We start from the raw sequence: 15,898 nt of genomic DNA on the forward strand, positions 1-15,898 counted from the left end.
ACTATTTTTAGTTCAGGAGAAGTGTACCTAAGAGAGGCTTTCTGCTTCTGACATAGAATGAGACATTTGGAAGTTAAGAATGATCTTATATTGTCACTTTCCCTAAGTATGTCCACTCCTGCTTTAAGACTGTTCCTTTGTTCTCTCAACTGGTACTTTGAAGAAATACCATATATAACCAAAGTTCTTACCTCCTTACCCATTCATGGGTTGTCTTTAGCACAACATACAAATGAGAAACACAACAAAAGTTGCAGGAAGAAAGCAAGTGTTTAAGTAGCAGACAAACCTGCAGAGCAGTACTCACTGAAAGCTACAGCTACAGTCTTTTATAGAAGGCATGTCTTCATTAAGAAAAAGCCAGGACCATTTATCAATTAATGCCCAGATACTTCATGAACAGTTTCTTCAATTTAGCAAGATAGACTGTGTTCTTGCCTTCTGAAAGCCGAGGTTAAATCCTTAAGAGCTTAGTATTGCTAGAATATAAGCACTGAATAATGGAATAACACACAGCATCCAGGGAATGTGGGACATGTCTACACAGTGCCTTGCTGCATTAAGAAATTAGTTTTTGTAGTTCTGCCCAGCATCATGCTACACTAGACAATGCAGAGGAACAGACTTGGATCATGAAATCTGAAGACTGAAAGGGTTCCCCAAATCTTTAGAAAAGGGCTGTTTGTGGAACTCAGGAGAAAACAGAACTTTCTATGTGCATTAGCATAGTGCAGAATTAAACTATTGCTATGGACCATAATATAGATCACTCTTTCCAAACAGACTTCTGTTACCAGATGTGGGAGTGCTCTTGAAGCTATCTGATAATGGAGAACTGCTCTGATAGCCCACTCAATGATTCTGCCATAAGGTGACAGGTTTGACTGATGCACCCACTTTAAAAGAAATCACAGTGCTGCATCATAACTGCACCAGCAGCTGCATTTTGGGAACCCTAAACTCAAAGAAACTCTCCAAGGAGATTTGCTCTCAGTCACTTGTATGATGACTTGTGAGAAAAAGAAACCACAGTTAGACTGTGGAAGGTGGCAGCAAATAGCAAGACATACCACAAAGTCCCACAAAACTACACCCCCAAGGCAGGATTAGCACTATTCATGTTCATATTAATCTGTCTGAAATGGATCCCATTTAAAACCTCAGCAACCTTTTCTAAAAAACTGCTTGGGGGAAAACTATGAGGAATGCAAGTCTCTCTCAACCCATGGCAACAAGCCCAATGGCACTAGGCAGCAAAAGAAAGTGTGCAGATTACCCACTAGAGCCTGTTGTTTATGAAGAACAGATCACAGCAGGTTAAGTGCAGCATGGAAAGGGAATGGCATTTATGCAAAATACAGCATAACAGCAAAAAGGCAAAAGTCTTGGGAACAGAAACTGGTTTCAGTCATGTCCAATTTCGCACAACATGTGACCTCAGTTTTACAATTAATCAAATTACTCATATCTAACAAACATTCTTATGTTGTGAATAACTCAAATTCTATTTGCCTGCTTATATTACTGTGGGCTAAGTGCAGAAAGCTTTTGTTGTAAGAAGTAATATTCTCCATACAGACTGAAATATAAAGAAATAGCAATTCCAGAGCAATTAATCAGGTCTGCTGCCATTTACAGTCATCTCTTCGTGCCTGCAATGCCACCTCTACTTCATGCTGCAAATCCATGTCACATTTTTAGATGTTTAAGTAGCACTAAAAAGGGATTTGATAAGATCTTTGCAATAACAAACTCAAAAATAAGGGAAGCAGCACACATGGTGCATATGAGTTACAGTGAATTGACAAGTGTCTGCTCCTCTTAATGTAGTACACAAAACACATTATAACTAGTCATGCACAGGAAAACTGGTCAGCCAAGCAACAGAATCGATGGCAATACTCATTTTGGTCTAGATTTCACAGACAACGAAAAAAAGACAGATTATACAAGTGTTTACAACACATGTTTCTCTAAGGGAGGGTTTAAATGCCAAAGCTAGGTCTTTGCCTTCAGTCCCTCCTCCCTTTCACCCTTGTTACCAATCTAAGTGTTGGGTCTCAGAGCCAGCTGCCCTGCAGGGAACCAAGAGCAGATAAGGTGAGCACGGTCTTCCCTCTGCAGCTGCTGCCCCATGTAGCACATGCTGCTGCTCACAAGACAGCAGAGCAGCTATGTTCTCATCACCACCCTATGGCCCCAGCCAATTTGCAGTGGATCCAGCCCCAAATTTAGTTTTGAACTATCTACAATGCCAAGAGCTGGAAAGGGCAGACTTGAGCTGCTCTCAGAGGAACAGCCCTCACCTAGTGCTGCTTTCAGTGTTTACCCATAGAGATTGCAATTCAGTTTCTAATAAAGAGAATGATGACAAACTACAAAAGTAACAGTACAATCTGGTTAAGGCCAAGCAGGTTTTCTGAACATAGTTACCACTACTACCAAATGCTTCCACAAAGCTCATGCTTTTCACTCCTACAAAAATTTCAAGGATTTCCAACAATTAATTAATTAGATAAAAATTCAGATCTTTTTAACTCTGATGGCAAGGACAATAATGTGGGCCTGAACACCTACTATGTTCAGTAGGCTCTGCAAGACCTGAAAGCAAGTCATCCACATCTTGAGTGAGCACTGTAACAATTTAGACGTTTGATATTCTAAATATATGCATGCATCTTTTTTTCCCCTCCGATCAGAATTTTTCTTTTACACAAAACACTTTTTCAAACTCAGTTACACAGAAAAGATGAGAGGAAGTTGTTGAAGAAATTTCCCCAACCTGCTCTACATACAGGGTTTACGCTGAAGCATGTGCCTCTGCTTAACCTCTTGTTGGGATGGGAATTCCATGTTGAAGAGCAGGGTGGGTATTTCTCCTAGAAACTTTGTTGAGAGATACTGCTCTGTTGTGGACTTCCCAACCGAGATTTTGGAGTCTGGATGGAGCAACACTGAGTAATGAACTAGAATAAACTAACAGTCCAGAGCTGACTTCATCATAAGGCCTGAGGGACTTCAAGAGCACAGCCTCCCTGTAGAGCAGAACCCAGGAGCATCACTTCTCTGCACAAGAGATGCAGTATCCAAACCACCTCCACCAGATGAGAGCTATTCATGAATTGCTGGAAGCAAAACTGTTTAGACTGTTCACCAAAATTCTAATTTTTATACATCCTTTTAAAAATCAAAGTTTAATTAATTTGGATCAGGAGCTAAAGGAAATATTTGCCTCAAATGCAGGTTGAAACTAGTTAGCATTCTTGGACATTATTTTTTCATTTAAATCTTATGCAGGGAAAATGACCTTAAATGTTGCAATATCACTGATGAAGCTGGTTCATGAGCTATGTGCAATGTAGGGTATTCTCACAATCCAAGGAATGATATGAATTTCAGTTAATTCCAGCTACAAAGAGATCAGAGGCTTCCTTCATCCTGGCAGGTAAAACAAAAGCACTTCAGTGTTCACAGATAGAACTGAACGGAGGAAGAATGTGAAATATTGCTTGACTGCCAAATGAAAACACAATTTTTTGAAGCAGTTTCCTGCTGCCCCTCAACTGGCAACCAACAATAGCCAAAGAATGTACAGGAAAGAAGTCCAGCAACTGCTCACAATCCAGACATTGGTACCAACCTCCAAAATAAATCTGTCTGAAACAGCTTTATCAACTACACTATCAGTCCAGCTTATTAGGATAAAAATTTCACCTGCACCCCTACTTAACTCTCCAAGAGGTTGATAGACAGGTAATAGACATTTGAAAGTCAGCTTTCCTTCCTCCTTTTTTCTTGAACTATGAAGTTTAACATGGAACACTTTGCTGGCCCACAGTGCTAGGTTTTATAAGTATTTCCCTCCAGTGCCAACACAACCTGAGCAGCTCTACACAAAATCAAATTTCAACAACTGAAATTGTACTTAAACTGGAAGAAACTGCAGCCATCTTCTCTTACCCCCACCTTCCTATGATGGTCCACAGCACACAAATATGATGCTGTTCCAAAGTAGCACGCAAAGTTGGCAGGATGGATAAAATTTTTCCCACTTCACCATTAAAAACCAAAACAAAACACTCCCACACATCAGATAATGTGAGGGTAAGGCTGAGGAAGGGAATAAAAATTTTTGGTGGGTTATCACAAAAAAAAAAAAAATCTTTCCTATTCCCCCAGGCATCACAAAATGTTTGAACCAAACCCAAAGCTCTTTGCCTTTCTCATCTTTTTTAAGCCAATATTGTTTCCATTTTGGGATATCTTCTACCTTCAAAAGACTTTGCAAACAATAACTTCTGTATCCTAAAATTTCTCTTGAGGAACAAGATGTCTAGAGCAGGGCTAGATACATGGAAGCTAAGGCAAAAAAAGTTCTGTGATCTACCTAGATTCACAAAGGAGAGGTCATAGGGTTGCAGGATTTTGGCTTTTGAAATGCCTGCAAAACTGAGCAAAGAGCATACCCCTCCTACCTGTCAGGAAACTCTGCATGAGCCATTTTAACAGGCAGTTCAGTTAGCCCTGGGACACTACCCAATATGCCAGTGGTAACATAAGCAAGTATCATTCTTTGTTTCTACCCTGCTTTGGCAAACTTCAGCAAATGAACAGTAGAGTCAAAAACCCAAACAAAGAAGTTTCATCATCTCTCTGCCAGACGTCCAAACTACAAAAGGGCACAGTACAAGAAGTATCCTGCAAAAGGAAGAAGCTGAAGAGATTACTTTTTTGCTGGGATAGATGAAGTACAGGTAACAGCAGAATCAGCTGGATCCACCCTGTTGTAAGCCACAGCTCCCTTTACAGCTCCTCTTCATGGAAAAATTTACCTCCCCTGCAACTGTTTTTGTTTCTACACAATGCTGAAGGTTAATGCCATTTGTTTCTATACTACATCTGAGCTGTATGCTACTGCATTTCTATTTGTCTTTAAGGTATTGTGACTTAATCAAGCCTTCCATTTGGTTAAAGAAGTGTCCAGCTTTCAACATTTTCACCTGAGTAACTGAGTCAGGGTGTGAACCCATGCTGCTATCATCACTTGGCTCATGGCCTATATCAACTCATCCACTCAGTGGATCTCCCACAGACACCTGAAGCCTGGCTGAAAGAAGCAAATAGAAATTTTACCTGAGTGAATGATCCATCCTCATTGCATTCTGGGATGAAGACTGCTTCCTGGGGCTTCTTTGCCTGTTCCAGTGCTTGAGCTCTCTCTAATCGACATTTGCTTTGGCCAGCATCTATGAAGAGAAACACAAAACCCACTTACATTGCAAACATCATTTGGCTCCTCCAAAAGCTACCAGATGCACCTAGCAGCTGTGGGGGAAAAAACTTTAAATGAATAAATATAAAGCATAAAGGATCATTAGCTGCATGTTCACAAAGCAGATATCAAGTTAGCACTCAATCTCAAATATGAACCTAGACAATCATACTACAATCCAGTTAATGAAAAGCTGCCTAATTTCCTAGTCAATAGTTTTTATGGTCATCTAAGGACTCTGGAAGCTTCTTTCAAGAAGTGCTGGAGCACAATGTCCATGCAGGGAGTTGTGTTTGTGTTAGCATTAACAGCCTGAAACTGGATGGCTGAGTATAAAGCAAGAATTTAGGCTCAGCAGTGAGCAGTGTGGAAGAAGGGATGACCCTACCAAAAATTCTTCTCTGAGCAACTCTCCCAATAAGATGCTAAAATAGCCAGTCACCCATTTGGACTTCCACCTTTGTGTTGTTCAGGTAAGGTAGACATGCAGTTTCCTGTGCTTTCCTGAAACTCAGCTTGTGCCTCCAGTCCCAATGCTTAAAGCCAGGTGTTCATTGTAACTTTCTCATATCAGTTACTCACTTTGATGCCAAGAAAAAACATTGCTCTGCAAGCAGAGTTTGAAGGGGTTAAGATCTCAGCTCTTACTTCAGATGATAGCAGCGTGTAGCATGATGACCTTAAACCCTTCCAGGGCTAGCTCACTGTTAGAGTACACCCAGGTAAGTCTTACACTGATGACTGATGGGTCAAAGAGGAGAGTTCTGCCCTGTAGAGGATACAGACTGACTCAGTGTTTACATTTAAAAACATGAGGTCTAACAGTACTGCTGTTCAGTCTAGAAAGAGAAGGAAAAGAGCAAACATCTGTTTCCATGGCACTCTAACACAGGGACTAGGTACCTTCTTCCTTATCCCATGAATCCACTGACTAAAGACTTTCAGTGCAGAAACTGCAAAATTTGATCACCAGAATCTTTCAGCAGCACCATAAAGAGTGACCAAGACTGAATCCCCATTCCAAGCATGGAAATCATATTGGTTAGCAAAAAATTCCACTGGATCCCTGAAGTTCACATATTCTGCTTCACAGATCACATGAACTTCAACAACAGCATCACTAGTACCAGCACTTAACTAGAAAGTCACTCTGGGTTCTTAGATCAACTGAATTCATACTGCATGGCTATAGAAGCAACTTCCATCTAAGCATAACTAGATATAGAAATCAATTACAATGCTGTAAATAGTTTTGATAAACGCATAGACCAAAGCTTTCAAGCTACATACTTTATTTACTGATGACTCAGAGATTAAGTTTCCAGTTTGCCAACAGAGTTTCATTTTAAACATATCACATTACTCCCTACGAAGGATTTCACAAGGTGTACAAAATTATGAAAGTCAAACCCTTCTCTCTGAAAAAAGTAAGGATTCATAGCAATAGTCTCATAGATGCCGGTCACTTAGAGACTAGTAGAAAGCAATGTGCCTATATCAACTCTGCCACTGACTACTGAGTGACTACAAGCTGGTCATTTCACCTCCTTGTGACCTCATGTCACTTCTCATCCTATGTCACTCATCTTTGGACTAATTTGTTTGGGGCGTGTTTGCAAAATACCCTTAGCACGTGGAGCTTTGATCTCAGGTGGACCTATTAAGTACCTGTACTAAGAGCAAGGTTGTTACAGAATGAGAAGACTTGAATAGAATTTACACAGTATTTAGAGAAGCAGTATTTATTTTTCTAGTTCTCCATGATATAAGCTGTGATATGGAATTTCCTTTTCCACTGCTTGTCAAAGTGACCAGATGATCAGACCTTGTTTGCACATCTCCAGTGGAGGACAGTCCTGCAAACTGACCCTTTGTCAAAGGGGCAACTATGTGCTCTTTCTTTTAGCTGAAAAGGAAGCACTGGCAATGCTGTTAATTGTAACACCTATCACCTGCAGATCTCCCATTCAAGCTTAAGAGTAATCTATCTTGACATTACAGAGGACATTATTACAAAACCAAATGGTGTGATTGCACCTTCTGTTTCATAGCTAGCTGCCCTACTGAAAACACTTTCAACTTCTGCTTCACAGGAGACAACTAAGTAGCACTAAAAAAAAAAATCAGCATAGATTATGCAGATGTGCACTTGTAAGGAAAAAAACGTGAATTTCTTACATGACAACCAAAGCAAAAGTTCCCAAATGAAAATGTTTTGTAGTTTCTTCATCTGAGGATACAAGACTGCAGACAGGCATACCTCGCTCCTCTCCTAAACATAAAACATAAGCATAAAGCACTTCCACATAGCATCTACTTTAGTGCTGGCACACTCACAACTACATGACTGAAACTGGATGCTTCAGCACAGAGCTGGTAAAAACAAACATTTTGTGATATCCCCTGTAGTACAAATGCATTAGGAGTCCAGGCAGAAGGGAGACTAACCAAGATCTTTGACCAGTTTCTCTAATGAACAGAGAAACATGCATATGATCAAGCCCTGACTGTAAAAAGAAGATAATAAAACATGTGACTGTGGCTCTCCTGGCAATTTTAACTGACATTTATAGTTTAAACCCTCTACTACCACCCAGCAGACCATACTTCATAATACACCACCACTACACCACAGCGTTTAAGAGCTTATCGTTGCTCTTTTGCAATTCAACCCTTGGCTCAAGTGATGACTTCAGAAATCTCTGCTGAAGTACAAAGACAGACAATTTTTCTCCTGTACATGAGCACTCGGGACTGATTATGTTTTCCATCCCCCCCTCATAGATTTCCAAAGGTTGTGCCAGTCCTTTTACAGCCTTGATTTGGAGCAATCACCTATATACCATGCTGAGTGGAGAGGTGTGTGCATATGGCTATCTTTTTCATCCATCTTCCACAGTTCAGTTCCAGTAAAAACAGCGCCTTTAATATCAACATTTACCAGTTTGTTTTTAGAAGGACTGTCAATCCTTCTCTTCCTCACTTTATGGGCTAGTACTTTTATACTGTTTGCATCAACATGTGATTTCAGTGGGATGATTTCACCTTGCTATTTTTTGCTTTGTTAATTAGAAAATGTAAAATAATGCATAAGCGCCAGTGTTAAAAAGTAGCTGCCAAATAGATGACCCCAAATAAGATGCATAACAAATTTTACTAAAGTCTGATCTTATGATGGTAGGTTCATATACCCTACTCTGCATTTTGATGGCTTACTTCAAGTGTTTCAGCATTTTTTACTTCTCTCTTTTTAAAAATGTTCTCTGGAATATCAAACACCATGTCTATAAAACAGAGTGGCATTAATGCATTCCAGTTTCACAGCCCAGACAGACTAAATTGGACATTCTTCCCCCCCATTACATTAGGTGAAAAACCAAAACAGGATGACTTCCTTTGAAAGCAGACCTGCTTAATTTTACTTTATCTTCAGTCTTGGGACAGATTTACTGTAGTTAAGAAAGCTGCCTTTTAAAGAAAACTAATTCTCAAGCTGACAGCTGGCAACTAGGAGATTAACTACAAGTGATGTTTTTGATATCCCTGGCCTAGTCTGCAGAACACAGGTGCACATAATTTTGGTTTTTGCAATGAAGTTGGCTAGTTACCATAGTTGATCTTATCCATGAACAGTTTATTCAGACACAACTACCGTGTCCCTCCTAATACACACAGTGCACTCCTGAATAGGCCCCAAGAATTCCAGCATCCTCTCTTCAACAGGCAGAAGCAGTATTGACACCACCCAGCATCATAGTATAAAGACCCAAGCTATCCTAATGACACCAAGTAAAAAATCTCCAGACATCTGCATAACACTAGCAGCAAATTGACACAATGCAACCACAGAAATTTATCTATTTAAACTATCTATTTAATTTTAATTCTACTATGTTTGTATCAAAAGCTCAAAGGGCAAAAATTTATCCAAGCTGTTTTTTAACTATTTCTAGTTCCATTAGGTAACTGTCTTACATGCAGGCCAGGTCCCCAGCAGGCAAGAAGCAGTCCAGCTACACTGAAGTCAGCAGATTCATACCCATTTTCTTCAGCCAATTTGCATAAAACAAGCAAAAATGGAACCTGAGCAAACTGCAAAAACATGCCCATCTGTTCTACAGGATATCAATAATTCTTCACTCTCCTCACTGTCAGAGTCCTACACCTGGAATCTTCAACTTCTCTCAAACACAGAGAATGGTACAGGTTGGAAGGGACCACTGGAGGTCATCTGGTCCAACCTCAACCAGGGTCCCTTGGAGCACACTACTCAGGATTGTGTCCAGATGGCTTTTCGATATCCCCAGGGAAGGAGACTCTACAATGTCTCCAGGCAACTGTTCCAGTGTTCAATTACCTTCACAGTAAAAATGTTCTTCCTCATGTACAGGTGGACATGTGTCATCAGCAAACTTGCTGGAGGCACTCTGTCCCTTCATCCAATTCACTGATGAGTAGATTAAACAATACTGAGGCCAGTATTGATCCCTGGGGGACACCACTAGTGACAGGCCTCCAGTGGACTCTGTACCACTGATTATGACCCTCTGGGATCTGTTGTTCAGCCAGTTTTCAGACCACCTCACTGTCCACACATCCAGTCCACACTTCCTAAGTGTCAAAAGCCTTGCTGAAGTCCAGGTAGATGACATCCACTACTCTTCCCTCATCTATCCAGCCTGTTTTCCAACCGTAGAAGGCAACCTGGTTGGTTAACCATGACTTCCCCATCCATGCTGACTACTTCTGATCATCACCTTTTCTACCTTTCATGCTGATGTTCTTTGCTCCTTCTTTGATACCCACATACCACTTCTACTCCAGAGCTCCCTAATTTATTTGGAGCATGCATAAAAACATGCCTAAATTTACCAAGTGATTGCAAGTGACATTTTAGATTTTACTGACTAACTGCTGCCAAGGAGGGACACACATATTCATAGTCAAGGGAGAATAAAGTAAGTTCAAAGACAAAACACATGGATCTAGCAAGCAGACTAAGTGATTTCAAAATGTCATCTCCCATCCAACAGAAATAGTAGGTAGAGGAGAAAGATTATCTTCAAACAACCCATCAGTCAGGAGGAGACCTGTCTTTCCAGAACATTAGCCAGAAGTTGCATTCATCTCCTGTGTCCCAGGACAAAAGCTGAAGACCTGTTAAAATTTCCACCACTAATTTACAGATTGGTTTACTGTACGCAGTGACTTGTGATTTAAGAACAAGCTCTGTACCAGCAGACTTTCCAAATCAACCACTATAAATCTAAAGGGAAGGTTTTAGAACACTCCTACACTGGGGTTTTTTGTAATTAAATAAGTCAAACAAGTTCCTAGAAACCAACCAGTTAACACAGAACTTAAATGTGTTCTAAGTTACAGATATCCAATATACCAATATAACAATCACTGCATAAATGAGTCTTGGCCAATTGTCATGCTTAACAAGTATTCATCCTTCATCCTTACAGAGTTTAGAGGTATAACTCTTATTTGACATCAGATCTTATGATGCCTCCTGACAAAAGATGCAGGTAGGATTGCTTGTCTGTGTATTTTACACACAGCTATGCCATCTGGAATATTCTATACGGTCTCATCAGTGAGGCTCCATTTGTCATGGATGCCACAGTTTGATCACTTTAAGCTACTCCTAACTTCTAACCCTTTGTGATGTGTGAGTGAGGGTTTGGAAGGAGTTCAGATAATTTAGCACTGAAGGAATTTCACTGAAAAGCAGGTGAGAAACCTAGCAAGGGATGAGGGCTAGATAAGGGTTATAGTTCCCAAAGAGCTGGCAAGATTTCATCTTTAAAGGTCCTTAATTTCTTGAGAGAGAGCAAAGCATCAAGTTGAATCAAAAAAGTTCTGTTCTCACTATGGAAACCATTCTATTTTCCTTGGCACAAGCACAGTTCAAGTCATTGGTATATGACATTGGAAGCCTATGGTAATCTAAGGTGCAGAACCATGCCTTTCTGTCTGCAATATACTTTTTCTTTTACTTATTTCAGCTACCTATTGTTTTCCCCCCTTAGAGAGGGAAGCACAAGTTATAAATGCTCATTTCATAAGGGTAAGTTCTCGGGTACAGTATCTATCACAACTTCATGTGACTGAGCTCAATGGCTCATGGGATCCCTCACAGTTCTATAGGAGTTCTGTAGAGCATCTCTGTCATCCAGGAGGAATAATGGCTGCTCAGGGTAAATGTGGTGCCCTACTACAGTAGAAGGTGCTTGAACCCTGTTAGTGATAGCTTCCTTTAGCATGGACATACCACATTTCAGATCTCACGTTGCAAGCAACTGAACAGTGCCAGTTCATATACCAATATCAGCCATAGAGTTGCTTATCTGAGCCACTCTGTTCAAGGGATGAAAGCAAAAACAGGACTCCTACTGAACAGCTTCTTACTGTGATACTCAAAAAGGCATCACTTGCAAGAACAGTCCAACTGCTTCTTGTGCACTGGGAAGAAAGCTTCTGAGTTTCCAGCACTCAGAAAGCAGCCTAATTCAAAGGCCTTTATCTATGCTATGTGAGAAGTTGCCATAAACCAGCAGCTGTGACCAAAAAAAAAAAAAAGAAATCATACAAGTAAGCTTTTTTCCAATGAGAAACTGTTTATAAGAGTATTTGACATCATGCTCATAATTCACCTGAAGTCTGTCAATATATTGAAAAGGGATTTGTATTTTAGATCAGGGAATTTCAAAGATACATTTTTACAACAGTAAAAAATAAACAAAAGCCAGGTTTAAATGCATGCCTATTTATCCTTTCACATGGATTTTAATTAATTTTAATTAATTAACTTTAATCAAGTGCTAAAAACATCTGTGCCATCAGCCCTGTGAGTCAATTGTGCTCTCAGATGGACTCTACTTGATTTTTCACTTCACTGCAGAAGCAAACCATTTGTGTGATGAGACACCAATATTCCTTTAAAAAGTTTTAACTTCATCTTTAGATTATGCTGAAGAGCTGAACTGAGGGACAGTATTCGCACTTTTAAGTAGATGTGCAACAGCCAACAGGCAAAACAAAGCCTCGTAAAGCCTTGCATGCACTGTCTTAATTAGCTCAGCACAGAAAGGTTGTGTATGTCCGAAAAGGGATTAAACATTTAGTGTGCATCACACATTCTTCCCCACTCCATATTCCTATCAGTCAAAGGTGTCCTGGCTCCTCACCAGCATAGGTATCAAGGAAGAAGTCTGCTTTCAGGATTTGATTTTGCACTTCCTTTCATCCAGTTGCTTCTGTCTGCAGATACATATTTCAGCCCTTTTTCAGTGATGTCCATGTCTCCTTTGCCTTCTTTCATTGATAATTCAGCCAGCTCTTACTCTGCTGCCTAAATTCAGACTTGGATACCCATCCTCACATGAAAGCACAGTTTCAAATCAGATTACTCACAGAGCATAGTGCTAAACTCAAGGGTCTAAGAATTCAGTTTCTTACAAGATAGGTTTCCCAGTCCTCCTCCCAGAGGCATTTGAAATCCACCTACCTTTGCACCGGCCACGATGTGTCACGCTCAGACTTGACTCACGGCATTTGGCTCTCTGGTAGTCGCACATGGACTCGTATGTTCTGCCGTCAGAGGCACACAGGGGTTTGGACTGGGACCTGGAGCAATGCAGGTTACACTGAGGGTCTCTGTCGCGGTCGCTTATTAAAAACTGAAGGAAGTGAAAAAAGGAGGGAGAAGAAAAAAAATAGTTGTTTTGTTTGGTTTCCCAGAACAGAGCATGGTCTATCTTTTTTGATGACAATAACAATATGGTCTATAATGCATTTTAAGCTGCCTACCAAAGTTGACTTTGCCTGAAGGGAACTTTAAATGAAACACGTACATCTTTTAAAAAAATTAAGGGTCTTTGCCATTCCATTTTCTTTAATAAAACTAAAACATTACTCACTCTGTCTCACCTCTAAAAACATAAGATGTGCAAAGCCAAACACAACCCACACGGGAAAGGCAATACTGAGTCATAACAGCCCAACTTGCCCAGTGCCCTGCCACAAACAGTATCTGGTATTAGATAATTTTAGTCCGAGACACAAGAAACTTATCCTCAAGGACAGAGGAACCCAAATAACCTATCAAGATTGGCCTCAGTAGTTGAGCCACACATGTGGCCAGCTTTATATCACCAGATATTTGGTTTTTAAAGCATTGCTTCTATCATCTGTGGATATCACATACAAGGGCATACCTGCACATTCCCAAAGCCACCTTTTGTTCCTTCCTGATGACATCCAGCACAGCTGACAGCTGCATTCCATGCATCCCACAATTTAATTACACACTACATGAAAACCCATGTCCTTTCAGAAATTTAAATTTCTTATCTTTTTGAATACTACTTCTTCCTGAAAATCCTATTAGGATGCATCCCATTTTGTATAAACATGGCACTCCTTGTCAGTCTCCTAATTTGAACAATCCCAACCTCCCAATTTCTCACCCAGATCACTTCCTCCATACCATGATCACTATTGTCTTCATTCTCTGAAGACAGTTTGGTTTCTGCTTCATTTTTGGGAATAAGGAAACCCACAATGCACATGAATGGGTCCCCCTCTTCTGTCTGCTTGTTTCCTGCAAATCCCAACATCTCATCTGCTGTACCCTTAGCTCTACTCTGAGCTGCCTGTAGGGACACCCCAGCCTCTTTCCCAAGTGTTTACTGTCTTCCTGAGGATCCCAACTGACAGCCTTCTTTCCATAAACACCAGCACAAAGTTTTGGCAAGACATGATAGTAGCAGCCTGTCCTGGGTTACACAAAAATTCTGGTATCCATCTTTCCTTTTCTTTTTTTCTCCAAATATGCCTTTTTGGCTTTTTGGTGTTTTGCCATCTTCAAAGAGACTGAACTGCTGTGATTAATGACTCAAACATTCAACCACCTGCAGTGATCGCCCAGGTGCTGTCAGAGACTGGACTATTGGTGCTCGTGGCTCAATCAGCAGCAACTTCCACTCTGACAACCACCGCTTCGACTGACAAACATCGAAATTGCAACAACCAAGTCTAATTGCTGGATGCAATTAGTGTCTTTCAGGTCCTTCCAGTTGCCTGGGGGGTCCGCAGCCCTTCTCTGACTGCCTGTACCAGCACCGCAGCCTCGCTCCAGCCCCACCCAAGCATCTGCAGGTACCAACTCCTAGCTATCTGCCATTTCCTGCTAGCACTGACTCTCTGACTGTTCCTGCCAGGTTTTCCAGGCTTGAGATAAGTGAACCACATGGAAGGACGGCCATCCTGTCTCTGTCCTGTAGTCAGAAGTGTTTTTTCCAGGTGGGGGAAGCCGGCCACCATCTCAGTTTGGTCCGGTGGGCAGGGCTTGGGAAGTTTCTCCTCATCAGTTGGTTTAACCCAGTTTTAACAGTATTGTTATTAGCATTCTTCTTCATAAAGAGTTAATTCCTCTCTTTTTCTCTCTCTCTCTGTTGGAGAAACCAGGGGTATTGAATCCGAGGAAGGAGACTTCTGTCTAAGGTCTCCATCCCTCCAAATTGTCTCAAACTGAGACAGCCCTTTTCACTTCCCATGTTACTTCTCTTAGTGGTTTAACTATTAGCCCAACCCAAACACCTGCTCAGGGGATTTCAGGGGACTCTTCAAAGAAGTTATATGAGGATTAAGCAAAGAAAAGGGAAATTAAACCTGCCTTGCATTTCCTTTTCTCTAGTTTCCATTTCTAAAACCTCTCACAAGCCTGGGGGCACCAGAACTGCTCTCTAACACACTGATATCCCAGTTTGCTGTCAAAGCAGTTATGAGCTCAGCAGCTCAGAGCTGGCTGGCAAGTGGGCATTGACTGACACCCTGCCTGCATGCACAAAGCCACAGCTCCCCAAGTGTGTTGATAGCTGGATGCCTTACAGGGAAGTGTGAGTCATTGCCATAATCACCTTGGTGTTACAGTCTCCTACAGAGCTGTCTACTCAATGCTTGGAGGTTAAAGCTGTTGAAAAAACACTGCCTGAAGTCTAGTTTGGGTTGGTTTTTAACCACGCTGAGAACATGCATCTCTGAAATTTGGTTGTTGGTTTGGTTTTTTTATATTAAAAAAAAAAAAATTCTTCACCCCTTTCTCCCCCCCAGTTAAATGAAAAGCAATTGAGAAGTTTCATACTGCTCGATCTTTTGAAGACTGATGCATTATTAAAAACATGACACCTGGGAAAAGTAAACAAGGTTTGCCTTTTTTTTCCTTTTTTTTTTTTTTTTTACTTTCGGTGGGGCAAACTTTTTTCAAAATCTCATCTGTCAGAGACTCACCAAAATTTGGTGCGGCATAGTGTTTTTAAAATGTTTTTGTTCCTTTTCTGCAACACTTTCTATAACCTGGCAACACCTGTTCCAAATGGGAAACTGGAAAATTTAACCCTTTAAAAAGGCAATTTTATATGGTTTATAGAGACCTGGACTAGACTATAAAAAACACTGTAAAGCTGGACCAGATTTTTTTCTTTTTAAGGGCTGGATTATCACGAGTTAGCTTGGAATTGCTCTGGCTACAGTAATGTCTTTCTGTAGCCCCCAAAATGCAATGATCACCAGTGACTGTAAACATACAGCAAAGAGCAGCACATTGAAGATGCTGAA

At 40.8% G+C, this 15,898-nt stretch overlaps 1 protein-coding gene across 11 annotated transcripts in view; it reads right to left on the reverse strand.

The window, feature by feature from the left end:
* Nucleotides 1-15,898, reverse strand: part of SMOC1 (SPARC related modular calcium binding 1) — a 131,814-nt gene that overhangs the window by 75,564 nt on the left and 40,352 nt on the right. For all 11 annotated transcript variants that reach the window (XM_064658309.1, XM_064658301.1, XM_064658298.1 and 8 more), the window contains exons 2-3: nt 12,789-12,960; nt 5,134-5,246 (exon numbers count right to left, since the gene is read on the reverse strand). In XM_064658309.1, the coding sequence (XP_064514379.1) occupies nt 5,134-5,246; nt 12,789-12,960 (285 nt within the window). The remainder of the gene's footprint in view (nt 1-5,133; nt 5,247-12,788; nt 12,961-15,898) is intronic.

The sequence above is a fragment of the Pseudopipra pipra genome, chromosome 6, assembly GCF_036250125.1.
Source record: "Pseudopipra pipra isolate bDixPip1 chromosome 6, bDixPip1.hap1, whole genome shotgun sequence".
Taxonomy (NCBI): domain Eukaryota; kingdom Metazoa; phylum Chordata; class Aves; order Passeriformes; family Pipridae; genus Pseudopipra; species Pseudopipra pipra.